This window comes from Asterias amurensis, chromosome 17 (assembly GCF_032118995.1).
Source record: "Asterias amurensis chromosome 17, ASM3211899v1".
NCBI classification, from domain to species: domain Eukaryota; kingdom Metazoa; phylum Echinodermata; class Asteroidea; order Forcipulatida; family Asteriidae; genus Asterias; species Asterias amurensis.
In genome coordinates, this window is record NC_092664.1 from 8,676,923 (window position 1) to 8,692,449 (window position 15,527).

The window sequence follows — 15,527 nt, forward strand, 5'->3', positions numbered from 1 at the left end:
AAGCCTATGCCATCTTGCAATGTGACATATCATGCTTATTTAATATCACTGTATGCAGGTATACAGTCAATCCAATACTGTCTGGCTATTTAAGATCATCCACTGTGATTTTGATTGATTGATGAACCTTTGTGTATGTGATACTATATATGGTGATTTTACTACACTTAACGCAGTTAACCCTCCTACATGTATTAATTGGAAAAGGAGGGATAACAGCAATGATAATTGCTACTCACCATATTTTTTGTTACTTTTTCATGTATTCTTACATCAATATTTTCCTAGACTACTGACGTGTTTAATATTATCCCTAGGTTCTAACTGTATTTTTTTCAATGTGTTCGTTTTACATATTTTAGCTGAAATTTGAGTAAAATAGGCCTAAATTAATATCTTGCTATTCATAGGTCTTGAGTCTCATCTTTCAGAGGGCAAAGCCATTTTTGTTTTGCTAAGGGCGTGTTTCATTAGGAAATCTTACTTTAAAAGTCTCTGGGAAACATTTGGGCCTCCTTGTACAGTAGTTCTAGGCCTACATTTATGTTTTTTGTTTATTATTCAACTTAGTTGCCGAAGGCAAAATTACAATAAATCACAGTTAAAATTAACATAAAAAATGTTGTTAACAATTTGAGTACTATTAATTTTTAGAATAAGTCGACCGTTTCACAAGCTTCAATAGTATCATTGTCGCTTTGTGTAGTGGGAGTTCCACAAACATTTATTAATACTATCATTTGAAAACCCGATTGATTTTGAAGGATCTCCTAGCCGACATCCTCACCAAGGAGGACAACCCAGAACAGAAGATGGCGGGGGGCAAAAAAGGGGCCAAGGCTCTCCCAAACAAGACGTCGTCCAACTCCAAGGGTAAACGGATGGTCATTCAGGAGGTGGAAGGGGACAGCGACAGCGAGGATGAAGCCGGAGGTCAAAGGTTACTCGTCAACGGGACGGGGTCACCTACCTCTGACGACGGCGCAAGCGTCAAGGAATTAAACCACATGAATGGTGGTGATGGCAGAGTTAAGGAAGTAGAGCAACCAGTTGAGAAAAAGCAGGATGCAAAAGTTACTGAGCTTCCACCGGTGAAGCCCGCTGCCCCGGTCGTACCGCCCCCAGAGCTCCCTGGTGATGTGATCAAGTTGAAGGACAGTGGGAACACGCTGTTCAAGGCTGGGCAGTACGGGGAGGCCATGGAGAAATACTCCAAGGCTATCAACAAGATACTGCCAGGTATGAACCTCATCACAGTCTGAAATTAACGTTCTCCCCTAACAGTGGTCCAGTGGCCCAATAAGCCTATTCGGAGTTCCAGCTGCACGTGTCTGTTACTGCTGACAACGCAATTTGTTGCTCTCTAGTGACCTTTTGGGGCTCTCTAGTGACCTTTTGACGATACGTGCTGGTATTGTCAATAGGTCACGGGAGAGCAACAAATTGCGTGGTCAGCAGTAAAGCCCATGTGCAGCTGGAACTTGGAATAGGCTTATGCCAGTGAAAACACCCGAGGATAAGTTATCATTCCCTCCAAGTGATCCTGCTGGCTGGTTCAGTGTGTGAAAGCATCCCCTTTTCATTCGAAATTTGGGCAAAATTCACCATCTGGGCCCAATTTATTAGAGCTGACTAAGCAGAAAAAAATGCCTTAACAATTTCTGCTTAGCAAAAATAAGCAGGATACCAGCCACAGATAGTGTGTGAGCTGGTAATTTGGCTGTTAACCTTATTCTGGTAAGCATAGTTTTGATGTGTTTAGCGACTTTTTGTGCTTAAGCAGCTTCATTAAATTTGGCCGTGCTGAGCAAGTATCTTTGCTTAGCAAAAAACTTGATGTAATTTGGCTAGTAACCTTTTTCTGTTTAGCAAAACTTTTCTGTAATTAGCAAGTTTTTCTGCTCCATAATACAACATTTTTGTTCTGGGAAATTGTTGTACTCGATACGCAGATACAACATTAAAACAAAATCAAGATTGGACCATTATGTTACAGACTAAATCTTGCAACTGTTTTGGTATAAAGTGAATTTCTTACTGTAATTTGGCTAGTGGCCACGAGTGTAAAACCATAAACTGGACTATCTACCTATTAAACTAACTACTAACTATCCATGTTTAAAAAATGAAAGGAGTACTGTAATGATTTTTCTGACATTTCTTAAATTCTGTTTACACAGAAAAAGAATCCTTTTCCTTGGCGTTGGCGACACTGTACAGTAATCGTGCAGCTTGCCAATCCAAGACAGGCCATCTGAAGGAAGCGATCGCTGACTGCGACTTGGCGCTTGCCATCCAGCCCTACAGCACCAAAGTGCTGCTTCGTCGAGCTTCGGCTTATGAAACACTGGAAAAGTAAGCCCTTTTTCTCTCATTTGATTTATTAATTCTGTTTGTGAAGCCAAGGACTCTCAGAAAAACAAACTTAATCACTACAGACCTTTATCACACTGTCATCATCTTGGTCATAATCCCTGTTTCCAATAACAGTAATGAATGCTAAAATTCATTGTGCATGGCACCAGACTATTATTTCGTCTTGCCTCAGTTTGGTTACAATAAGTTGGAATGGAGTAAAATCAAGATGACCACATCGTGATTAAAGGTCTATAGCCATGAACCCCATGGAGAAAAGACAAAGAAGGGAATTTTAGTTTTAGATGTGGGATGAAAATCGCTTAAAACTATTTCTTGGGAAAACCCACGCAATCAGGTAGAGACTGAAAATAGTGCCCCTGATGAGATTTGAACCGGAGTCCCTGAGGTGGAAGGAGGAAAGATACCTGGAGCCGGTTTCACGAAACGCTAGGATGAATCCTAACTCGAGTTAGGATGAGTAACCCCCTCCTAACTTAGGATGGGTTCAATGCGTCCTACGTCTTTGGATACGGAACTTTACTCGTCCTAAGTCCTAAGATTAATCCTAAGTTAGGAAGAGTTTGGTGAAATCGACGGCTGGGCCCAATTTATAGAGCTGCTTTTAAAGCAGAAAATTTTGCTTAAAATTTAGCAGGATACCAGTCACAAATTGTGCATGTGACATGTATCATCCAATAAAAGCCAGGCTGGTAGAGCAGATGGCACTACCTCTAATGACTCTCATCCCTAATTGTGGTGCAGGTTTTTTTTTAAATCAAATTTAATTTTTCGTCATTTATTTAATTGCAGGTATCGCCAAGCCTATGTGGACTTTCAGAGTGCGCTGAAACTAGACGGGCTAAATGAGAATGCATGCAGTGGATCTAACAGGTAGGCTTGATTTTAAAGAATGAACAAAATAACAAATTGACTAGAGCAAGATTTGAAGCAACGACCTCCGCATTAACGTGCCGGAGGCTGGGGGTGCAAGTTCCCTCTAGTAAATTTTTCTTAGTTCAACACCAATCGAAATATGAGAATTTTGATTTTAATGAGCACAATCTTAGTTGAGAAGTGGTACTTACATGTACTATAAACCCATAGAGGGTTTTACCTGCCCTTTATACTTTGTTGAAGTAAGCTTGTTGAATTGTAGTCATGGACTATTTTCAATGCTTTTTTGTTTCAGTTGTACCAAAGAAAAATAAATGACTTATTTGCAAATGACTTATTTGTAAATATTTCTCTAGAATGATCATTGTTAATATTTCTCTAGAATGATCAAGACCCTGAGTGACATGGATGGTCCGAGGTGGCGAGAGAAGCTTCCGGCCACACCCAGCATCCTAGGAATGCCCCTCCCACCACCCTCTCTCACCACAATGGCACCCAGTAATGCAAGAGTACCCAGCGTCACCTCCACCACCAATGCCACCCAGAAGACAACGATGGTATCATCCACGACCCCTATCTCACCCAAGGGTCAAACAAACCCAGCGGCCAAGAGTCCCGAGGTCAAAGTTGATAACAAAGGTCCAAAGGAGCCTCCAGCGAAGGCCACAGAGAAAGGGAATGTCAAAGGTCAACAAGAGAAGCAGGAGCCAAAGGTCAAGGCTAATAATGCTGAGCCACAAGGAGGAGAGGATAAGGTCAAGCTGGGGTCAGAGGTCAAAGGGGGCGTTGAACCCTCTGCTACCATTGACCCCAAGTTGAGCAAGGAGGATAACTTTAAGAAGTTGAAAGCAGATGGGAATTCCTTTGTGCAGAAGGTGAGATCCATGTTTTTAATATTTTTGTTTATGCATTTAAAGGAACTGTTTTCATACTTGTTCTCAAAATACGTAGGCTCCATAATACCTTTCAGGAAAATATTGAATGTTGAAGCCCCTTAAGCATGAATGAGTGACAGATAAGAGCTCTATATAACATGTAAGACACCAACTATTATTTGTATTATTATTAGCTTTTGGATTCAGAGCATTTCACTCCAACTCCCTTTGCCTCCATGTTCACACACAGGGTAACTATGCAAAAGCTATGGAGTTTTACACGGCGTGTATTGCTGTGGATCCTGACCAGGCAGTGAGCTACACAAACAGAGCACTCTGTTTCCTTAAACTCAATAAGGTCAGTTTAACCCTCCTACTATTATTAACTGTGCTAGTTGGATAGATGGACTATGCCAGCCTGTGATTTGAGATCATGTTGTTAATGCACCTACACAGTAAATAGTCAACCCTCCTACTGTTTACCCATTCATTATCATCCACTGTTTTGAAAGGTAGATAAACTGTGCCAGCCTTCAATATGGTATCATGTTGTGAATGCATCTTCACAGTAAATAGTCAACCCTCCTACTGTTTGTCCATTCATTATCATCCACTATTTTGAATGGAAGATAAACTGTTCCGGCCTGCAATATGATATCACTGTTGTGAATGCACCTTCACAGTAAATAGTCAACCTTCCTACTGTTTGTCCATTCATTATCATCCATTATATAACACCCAAGCCGATCCGTGTCATTTGATTGGAGGATTGTCCGTCACGTGATAGCAAATAAAAGTACCATTGCACGCTGAGTCACTCACCGTGCTTTTTCGTTCCATCCGAAAAGTACCATTGCACGCTGCCAGCGTGCAATGGTACTTTTCGGATGGAACGAAAAAGCTGAGTAAAAACATCACTGCGTGCGCATGTCTTTGGTAACGCAGCAGTGTTACTGCAAGGAATAATATTAGTAAAATTACTGATACTAGCATTCGGCTTCTACAATTAAAAATTGTAGGCCTACGCTTTGTTTGTTTTGAAAGTTGTATCTTTCAATCAAAATGACAAAGATCTACTTGGATGTTATATAAAGCAAATAATGAATGTTTTTCATTCGTGCAATGGTGCGAATAATATGTTCATTCGTTGAAAGCTGGAATGTTCCATTCAACTCGGCTCTTCCTCGTTGAATAGAACATTCCATCTTTCAACTCATGAACATATTCGCACCATTGCACTCGTAAACATTCATTATGTGTATACTATTTTGAATGGTAGATAAACTGTCCCTGCCTGAAATATGATATCATTGTTGTGAATGCACCTACACAGTAAATAGTCAACCCTCCTACTGTTTGTCCATTCATTATCATCCACTGTTTTGAAAGGTAGATAAACTGTACCAGCCTTCAATATGGTATCATGTTGTGAATGCATCTTCACAGTAAATAGTCAACCCTCCTGTTTGTCCATTCATTATCCACTATTTTGAAAGGTAGATAAACTGTGCCAGCCTGCAATATGATATCATTGTTGTGAATGCACCTACACAGTAAATAGTCAACCCTCCTACTGTTTGTCCATTCATTATCATCCACTTTTTTGAATGGTAGATAAATTGTGCCAGCCTGCAATATGGTATCATGTACATGTAGTGAATGCATCTTCACAGTAAATAGTCAACCCTCCTGTTAGTCCATTCATCATCATCCACTGAGGTTTTGATTGTAACTATGAATGGTAATCAAACTATGCTAGCCTGCAACATAATATAATGTAGTAAATGCATCTACAAAGTAGACGGTCAACCCACCTACTCTCGGACCATTTAATTTTATCCATCGGTTTGAATGGTAGATAAACTATGTAAACCTGCAATACGATGAAATGTTCTGGAAGTATCTACACAGTAAACATTCTACCCTCCTACTGTTTGACTATCCAATATCATCCACTGGTTTGAATGGTAGATGTAATATGATATCATGTGGTAAATGCACCTACAAAGTAAATAGTCAACCCTCCTACTGTTTGTCCGTTCATCATCCATTATTGTTTTGACTCAACAGATAATTTATGTCAGTCTGCAATATGATGTTAGTAAATTTGTGTGCACTTGTGTTTTCCAATCAGGGGAATGAGGCAGAAACTGACTGTACCCGAGCCCTAGAATTAGGAGACGGCAACGTCAAGGCTCTCTACAGAAGAGCATTGGCTAGAAAGGTAGGCTCAAAATACATCTATTCTGCTCTATCTAGACTGAAATAACAAATTGATTGATGGGTTTTCAAAGTTTTCCACATTTGTTGTTCTACAACATTTTTTTAACTCAGTTCTATAAGGTCATTTTAGGTATCCTTATGGAGACCAAGGACAAAACAAAAATGGAGGAAAAAAGAGTTTCCACATGGAAATTTTTAAGAATGGGTGCTTCTGCAGGGAAATTTGTGTACACAATCTTTGGAAAACTGTCAAGTGCATGTACATGTACAAAGGAATGCTTCACTAGGATACATTTTTGAAAATGTGTGTGTCGGGCACTAATCACTTTTTATGAATACTGCCCCCAGATGCTGCAGAAGTACATCGACAGTGTTCGGGATCTAAGCACCCTGCTGAAAATTGAACCTCAGAACGTTTCGGCCAAGAAAGAGCTCGATCAGGTCAAGGAGCAATGGAGGCAGGTAAGAGACCTACAAAGACGACAAATGTCAATAACTATGATAAAATGTGTACCCCATTTTAATGCACCGCTGGCAACGGGGCATTTACTTTGTAGTGTTTGCCTTGTCCTGCCTTGTTTTATAATAGATAGTTCTGGGTCACTCTGGCCCATCACTATGGAACAAACTCCCCCAAGTATCTGGCAAGTCGGCTTTAAAATTAATTTGAAGACTTATATTTGTGCTTAAAGTTTCATCTGTTTAACTTATTGTAGGCCCATCTCTCCTGTGTCAGGAGTGTCTTTTAGACAGACATGGCGCATTATATGGCTACATACTATGATTATTTTTATTATTTATCATGAAAAACACCTTTGACATTATTGTTTTATGAATATTTTCAAGGAGTTGAAGAATAACCAGCAAAAAGCAGCTGAAAAACCCAAACAAAATACCCCATCTGAGCCCGAGAAACCAGCAGGGGTCAAACCACCAGAGATCAAAACTTCAGAGGTCAAATCGCCAGGGGCCAAAATAACCGAGATCAAGACCTCTGGGGTGAAAGCAGCAGAGGTCAAAGCATCTGGGGTCACGTCACCAGAGGTCAGAACATCTGGGGTCAAATCAGCAGAGGCCAAAGCGTCTGGGGTAAAATCCGCAGAGGTCAAATCATCTGGGGTCAAATCGTCTGGGGTCAAATCGTCTGGGGTCAAAAGTGGGAAGAAGAAAGGAAAGAGGATGCAGATCCAGGAAACGGAAGGGAGCAGTGAGGAAGAGGTGAGAAATAATACTTATTTCATTTTATATTTATCTGTCATCAAAAGAAGAACTACAAGGCTTAATGTTATCAAGGCTTCACCCGAGTAACATGCCTGTGATATTTTGTTTACAGGACTCGGGGAAAGTACTGAGTATACAGTGCTAACACACATCGGTGTATGGGTAAAAACCAAAATAGATAAGGTTACGCTTAAATGATTTGGGCTGTAGACCCAGATCAACTGTCACCAGAGGCACCCTCACAGCCCATAAGAATGTAGGCACGGGTATCATCCACTATAGGAACCTGGTTGATAGAGCAGAATGCAATGCCTTCCCAACTCTTTACGAAGGGCCGTGACCGGGATTTGAACCTACACTCTGCTATTGACAACACCAAAACATGGGTTCGGTGAACTAAAGCGCTCAGCTACAACACACCACAAGGTCATATTATGAGACCATGCCATGCCTTATCAGGGCTTGAAATTTAAGCAGGACCACCGCTCTGGGGCCAGTGATCTTAGGATATATATGTAAGGCATGTAAACTCATGACTGGACAAGACCTGCGGTCTTTGTTTAAATTGACTTTCTGTCTGATAATTTATTTCAATTCTGTCGAGTATTGAAGAAGCGTTCTAATTGGATAAATTTAGTATACCAGTAGGCGAACCATAGGCTAGTTCCTTTGGTCTACGGGAGCGGTTATTGGATTGGTAAAAATACTTAATGCATATATTCCCTTGTGTAGGAATGTTCCCATTGTTTGGCACAATGATGTGGTCCAGCAGACTTGCCTGGTGTTCCACTGGATTACAGGTGTATTCCGGTGGGAATGTAGGCCTACCTGCTCGTTTAGAATGGGCTGATTTTTGAGATGTTCCCTCATGTCAGGATTGGTTCAGATGGTCCAAGTTTTTCTGTAACGTGGCCCGTACAGCTTATCATGCTGCTTTCTTCTTTTCTTTTTCTGCAGAATAATTCAAAGGAGAATAAACCGAAACCGTCTGAGCGAGTTCAAGCTAAGGAAAAGAAGGGCAACAACAAGGCGCCTAAAGTCACAGGAAACAAAACAGCTGAAAAGACACCACCAGTGCAGAATGACACAGTCACTGTACCCAAGCTTAAAAAGGTTAGTGCAGGAACCCAATGCAGGGACCCAGGGCCCAATTCAATAGAGCTGCTTAACCACAGGAAACAGCTAAGCACAACAAAGTTATGCTTACGAGAATAACGCTACCAGCCAAACTACCAAGTCACATGTACAATGTGTAACTAGTATCATGCTCATTTCTGCATAGCAGACATTTGTTAAGGAATATTTTCTGCTTAAAGGCACTGGCCACCTTTGTTAATAATGTCAAATACCAGACTTCTCACTTGGTGTATCTCAACATATGCATAAAGCAACAAACCTGAGAAAATTTGGACTCAATTGGTCGTTGAAGTTTGGAGAGAAAAGTGGAAGAAAAAACACCATTGCTCGATACCAAGTAAGTTTTTATGCTAACAATTATTTTGAGTAGTTAGCGTCCAGTGCCTTTTAAGCAGCTCTATGAAATTTGGCCCTGGTCATAAAGCTTGTTACTGAATTGAGGAGGATATTGAATGGTCAGAAAGCAAGAGGGTCATGCATTCACCACATGATATCATTCCAGACTGGTATAGTTCATCTATCATTCAAAATGTTGTAGATGATATTGAACGATCAGACAGTAGAAGGAATAAGAAATGACTGAGAAATGTCAAAAAACTTTATACCTCCTTATTAGGTAACGGCGTATGAGTTCCTACAAGCATGGACATCACTGAAGCGAAGTAGGGACACAGGAGCGTACGCAGAACTTCTTAAGCAGATCACGCCAGAAGAATTACCAGAAGGTAAAATATGTGAAGCGGTGCTCATATTTTAGACTGGACCGTCAGTAGTTTTGGTGTCGGGCCATTAAACTATCGACCAGAACAGTACGGCTGTGATCTTTATTATTGAATATTAATTAGGTCTTCACTGCGTGGTAATGACCATGTAGCATGTCGCTTTATACAAGACCATATAAGGACAAATGAGTTTATATGCGCGCACCAGTTACATCAAAATTGATACATTTTCAGGGTGCACGCGCCTGTGTGCGAAGTTGCATGAAACTTAGATGAATAAGCATGCAAACTAGTTGTACACAACATATGCTGGTTAAGGGCCATTTATTCGCTATTTTCCAAAGTTGATCCTTTATCATCCGTTAATGCATCCCCATGTGATCGGGTTTTGACCAATTAGAGACTGAAAACTGTCCAAGGTATTTATTAATGACGAATAATACCTCACTGTGTAACATTTTGACTCTTTGGACAAGAAATATTATGTTACAAATAATGAGCACAAACTAGAGTACTCACACCACAAGACAGAGGCAGCTATAAGTGACAACTCTGATTTTCTTTTCACAGTGTTGACCAACAAATTAGATGGAGACATGGTTACCAACTTTGTCAAGGCTGTGTGCGAGCATTTGATTGAATCAGGTAAGGAGTGTTGGATACGGGGTACCAGACTAGAGTCTCTATGAATACTATGGCCCTTTTTTAAACCACGGCTTTGACGGTTGTTTTGACAATTGTGTGTGCTTTGCGCATACGCGCTCAGGGCTTCAGATGAGTGGACGGGGCCTGAAGCCGAATCCAAAGCCGAAGCCGTGGTTTCGAAAAGGGCATATGTTGATAATCAAGTACCAGAGTACAGTTAACTTTTAAAAAGTAGGATTTGAAATTTTGCATGGTGGAGATTCAATTTTATAAAATTCTCTTGGATCATATCCGTAACATAGCACTTGAAGCAGTCACTATAATGTAAGTTATCACACAAGCCCGAGTGGAATATGGAAAAATATAGCGCTTGATATCCGGTGATAACGTATTTATCTTCCAGCAAACTTGGCACGCAGTTAGAACACACAAGACGCAGGTCATGATATTGGCCGTGCAATGTAGGTTTATATCACACTCTTGTTGCTATGGATCGACCAATCAGAATCAAGGATTTAAGCCTATTTGAGGATAAAGACGGAACATGTTGGAGGGTTGAATTTGTACTGTGTAGATGCATACACTACATGATATATTGTAGGCTGACATAGTACATGATAACCGCAATGGATGTTTCGTTATTGAATGGTCAGACAGTAGGAAGGTTAATGTTGAACAACTGTAGGTTTCATTACTTTTACATTGTCATTCATTCACCAATACATGGATTGCAATAGGCATCATCGGCCGCCATATTTGATGAATTGTGCACGTGTGAAGAGCTACCATTGGCTGAGAGTCGCGAGCAGCAGGTACACGCGTGCACTTTTCCGTTGTTTTACATCAAAGATGGTGATTGATGACGTGTATTGCAACCCATCTATAGTCGTACATACTTCTGTTGTATATTCCATCTTCAGATGGGGACCTGAGCTACGGCTTGCTGGCCAATCTAGCCAAGGTGGAACGCTTCAAAACTGTTGCCTTATTTTTGTCAAATAGTGACAAGAAACGTAAGTTTACGTAAAAACCATTTCATATTAATAATATTATTATTATTTTTTCACCATAAAAACACATACAGAGTACAAACATAAACAAAAGCCAGGGACATATGCCTGGAATTAAAAAAATTACCAAAAAAACTGTAGCCTGAAGGCCTTAAATTCCAATATCCCTGAATCATGTAACTTAGAGACATGGAGAGGAGGCCGCCCTCTATTTAAAATATTTAATTTGGGCGGCTTTATTCTTACCAGTATTTCTAGAAATTATTAAAGAAGTATTGTTATTTTGTGGGGTTGATTAAATCATTGATTAAAAAATTGTGTGTGGCCAAACGGGAAATTAGGTTTATTTATTTCTCATCAAATATGACATTTCAGACAGAAATATTTCAAGGGATGTTTTCTACTGTCATCATCATTAGACCTAGTACGTTTTATGTCAGTCTGTGATCATCACGCTTTCCTTTCTTTAATTCTGTAATGTTCCTTTAACAAAGGTTTTCATTCTTGTTTCAAAACTCCTCCAGGTTTGACAAACTCCCTGAAGAAGCTGGGAGCCAAGAAGACGACAGTCTACTCACCAGCTGACTTGAAGAACCTCAAACAGCAATACAGCATTTAATTCTGCAATGAATATCTTAGTTCTTAGAGAAGAATTTTACTAGCCTTGAATAAGATCACTACTGAGGTCAACTTCATAGCGCTGCTTAGCAGTTATCAAATTTTCATGCTTACTATTTATAGCAGAAACATTTGCTTATGCCTCATCAGGCCTGATACTTCACAGAGGCAACGAAGGCAATTGCTTTGATGCCCCCTGGTCATTGCCTTGGTGCCCTTATAATGCTCCAGTAGAAATTTACAGTTTCCTCATGGTTGCCCTTTATCGAGGAAAAAAATGCCTTTGTGCCCTTGCCCTTTCAAAAAACGAAGCTGCATCATTTTGTTTCACAGTTAAGGAAGAAAATTACGAGGCCAGCTGGCTTGTTCATCATGAATTTGCATGGTTACATCATTCATTTTCATACGATAAGCATGGGAAGGTTAGCTTTTTGTGTGCTTACGGTTAGCAGCACTGTGAAATTGAAACTTGCGTAGTAAGCAGGGAAAACAGCTGCTTAAAAGCAGCTCTATGAAATTAGGCCCTGGTATAGTTCCTCCAAAGCATACAAACTGTCCCTATCTTAGATCTTAAAAGCGTGTGAGATTCCATTGTCCGTGTTTCTATTGACCTTTTACAAAACGAAGTGACTTTTGCTCTCATGGGCCCAATTTTCTGCTATTATTAAATTAAATTGTTAAGTAAAGTTTTCTGCTTATATAGCTCTATGAAATTGGACCTGGAGCATGTCTTGGCAGGCAAATAGTAACATTGTTGATTGCAGAGATTTTATGTTTTTGTAACTTAATAACAAGATCATAAAGAATTGTGACAACACAATAGCTGAACAAGATTGGAGACGTGTTTCCCTTTTTCTTCCTGTAGGATTTATAACAAGTCGTACACTGCAATCTTCATATTATTATGTGTGTTTGAGTGTTTTCTGCCTTTGAGCTGTGTACACCTTGTGCCTACAGAAAAGCCAGTCCGACTGTTTGTTTTTTTGTAAACATGCAGTGCCATGAGTAATTAGATCTATTGGTTTGGCTTTTACTTGCTTACAAAACTCCCTAATAAAATAATTCAACTGTATTTTGTTACCTTCTAGCGGGGCATCATGGTTGGCTTATGTGTAAAGCACTCTCCTCTCACCAAGGTGACCCTGGTTCGATTCCCGGCCAGGGCTATATGTGAGTTGAGTTGTGCGTTGGTTCTCAGCTGTGCCAGGAGGGTTTTCCAGACCATCTGGTTTTCCTCCCTCGGGAAAAATCAAACACTTTCAATCTCTGGCTGTGCTCCGTGGTCATAATGGGTTGATGTGGCTGGCAGCCAAAGGCACCCTTGCATGCCTGTTTCTTGAACACGCTGTTGCCGCGTCCTCAATTGCCGCAATTCAGCTCCTAGCTGCAAGTAAGGATGATTAGCCTCCCAAAGTATTATTATTTCAAATCCGTATTCTAAAAAATAATTTCTGTGACAATCCGCATTATTTTTTCAAGTAAGTGTTTTCCTCTATTGAAAGTTAGCACTGTGATTTGATGTTGTGTGAGAAAATATGAGTAGATACTCACCGTGATTCGCAGAACCACGGCTGATAATTTAGCATGAGATGCTGGATTCTTGGACTTGCCTTCCAACAATAATAATAATAGTGGCTTCTTTTATAGCGCCCATATCCGTCACTCAGTGTGCCCATATCCGTCACTCGGTGACGCACACAAATTCAGCATTCGATAAAAACAGGATTACCAACCATATTTCCACGTGATTTTCAGAAAATAACAGCTGAATACCAGTAACAAGCAATATGCAACAAATGGAAATTTGGTAGGTAATCCTGTTTTTTATCAAGGAAGAAAATTTCATGCTAAGCAAATTTTTGTGCTTAGAAGCTCTATGAAATTGGGCCCAGATCATTTCAAAAGATAGTGCCAAGAACCACCCAATACCCCAGGTTGAGGTAATTTTTATGCTTTTAAAAAAGACTATAAGCTAAGCCTATCTTTATTATAAGTAAACCTTACAATGTGTTGTGTTTTAGCCTTCAAGAAATACTCTGCTAGGGTTGAAATGTCAGACTGTTAACTATTTTTTGCAAGTAAACCTTGTAATTGCGCCCTGGTTGACTATAATGTGTTTTTCTCCCCTCTCAGATTTCTGGGTAATAGGATACTACCCAGACCTATTATTGTGTAGTTTACTCAGAGACTTGAAACTATAATGTTCAATTGTCCATATACTGAATAAAAAGAGATGCAAATATTAAACATGTTTGTCTTTGAGGTCTTTAGTGGATGCCTCGATGCAGGCATAGTGCTTGGAAACCCGGTCGTCACTCACTATGTGCAAGAGTTATACATGTAGTTTTTTCCCCTACATATGTTTGGGCTGTGCCACTGGCCACAATGGACCGATCTGGCCTGTCAATCAAACTGTGCGCGTTCACCCATTTGACCAATCACAGCAATGATTGTGGTCGGACAAACTCGGTTATGCGTGCGCGTATATTTTGCATGTGTGGCAGAATTGTGCAGAATGTCATTGGGAGTGCTCGTACACGTGTCTTGCTCACGTGCGCGGTGGGCGGAGCTTAGTGGAAAGCCGGAACGGTCCATAGGAGACGCTGGCGGCAGCAGACATAACGGTCCTTTTTTGCAGCTTTGAGCGCATGCCTCGGTATTGCGCGCCTACTATGAAAAAGGCCCGTCTAAAAGTCTCCCAATGGCAGACAATCCCGATTGTCAATCCCAATCCCGACATTTTTGCCAACCGAGTTTGGAAAACTATGGAAAGCAATAAATTCAAAGCAAAAACGGATTGTATTAATGTCACAGAACTGTTCAAAAAAAGTGTTAAATTTATTATACAAAGTAACCAATCATGGGACATAATTTATTTATCTGAAAGTTTGCAAAGAATGTTGAACTTGGTCAGAACATCTATATTACAATTGAATGTTTTTTCGGCCGTCCCTGCCAAACAGCGCGTTTTGTTTATCAACAATGGAAGTGTCTATTGCCGCCAAACGAGCCCCATTTTTTTTTTCGTGTTGTAGATTCCTTTTGTCTTTCAAACAGTGGTACCCATCGCTTTCCTTTCTAGTATCCTCTTGAGCATCAATAGACCAATCCGACGAAACAAAATTTGTAGCGCCTTCTATTGAAAATTTAACAAGTGCCGTGTCTTTTTGTGCATAAACTAGGCACTGAAAACACTGCAGCAAAGGGCGCGCGGTGCTCAAAACGTGTGCACCTACCCCACATGACATGGTTGTTAAGCTTGTGTTAACCACTGATGGGCAACACCTTTTCTACTCCATGGAAATTTAGAGGAACTCCAAAATTCATTCTGCGTCAAATTCCAAGTAGGAAAAAGAAAGAATTTTTTTTTCTATTGCAATAAGTTCAGAGTCGGGCTTTCTTGGTCTAAAAGCTGGTTCACTGTTGTTTGCTCTATGGTCAGACGGTAAACTTAACCCAAATTCACTTAAACGTTGCGGCTTTTACACTTTACTAGACTGGTCCCCTGTCTAAGGCAGGCATTGGATTTACAGAACCAGCAATTTCATTGGATACATTGTTCCACCACTAGACAAACTTGCAGTGATGTAGTAAGCTTTCCATATCAGGGTTATATTTTACCCTTTTACATTTTACATCTTTCTTGTCATACTGTATCTGAAGAAAATTGTTTTCACCATGTCACCAGATCTGTGATCATTGCAAAAAGATTGTTAAGTCCAATAGTTAATAAAACATTAATAATTCTCTTTAGACATCAAAGGACACAGAAAAAACAACAAACATTGTTTTATAGAGTATGTAGTTACTGTATTATACACAGA

The 15,527-nt window shown here is 40.1% G+C and overlaps 1 protein-coding gene across 3 annotated transcripts in view; it reads left to right on the forward strand.

Annotated features, from left to right (window-relative positions):
• LOC139949446 (sperm-associated antigen 1-like) overlaps positions 1-15,432 on the forward strand; it is a 39,662-nt gene extending 24,230 nt beyond the window's left edge. For all 3 annotated transcript variants that reach the window (XM_071947781.1, XM_071947779.1, XM_071947782.1), the window contains 13 exons: positions 765-1,239; positions 2,181-2,355; positions 3,169-3,249; positions 3,635-4,127; positions 4,378-4,485; positions 6,262-6,351; positions 6,699-6,812; positions 7,197-7,568; positions 8,529-8,684; positions 9,325-9,433; positions 10,001-10,075; positions 10,996-11,088; positions 11,610-15,432. In XM_071947781.1, coding sequence (XP_071803882.1) covers positions 765-1,239; positions 2,181-2,355; positions 3,169-3,249; positions 3,635-4,127; positions 4,378-4,485; positions 6,262-6,351; positions 6,699-6,812; positions 7,197-7,568; positions 8,529-8,684; positions 9,325-9,433; positions 10,001-10,075; positions 10,996-11,088; positions 11,610-11,704 — 2,436 coding nt within the window. In that variant the 3' untranslated portion in view covers positions 11,705-15,432. The remainder of the gene's footprint in view (positions 1-764; positions 1,240-2,180; positions 2,356-3,168; positions 3,250-3,634; positions 4,128-4,377; positions 4,486-6,261; positions 6,352-6,698; positions 6,813-7,196; positions 7,569-8,528; positions 8,685-9,324; positions 9,434-10,000; positions 10,076-10,995; positions 11,089-11,609) is intronic.
• Positions 15,433-15,527: the final 95 nt, after the last annotated feature.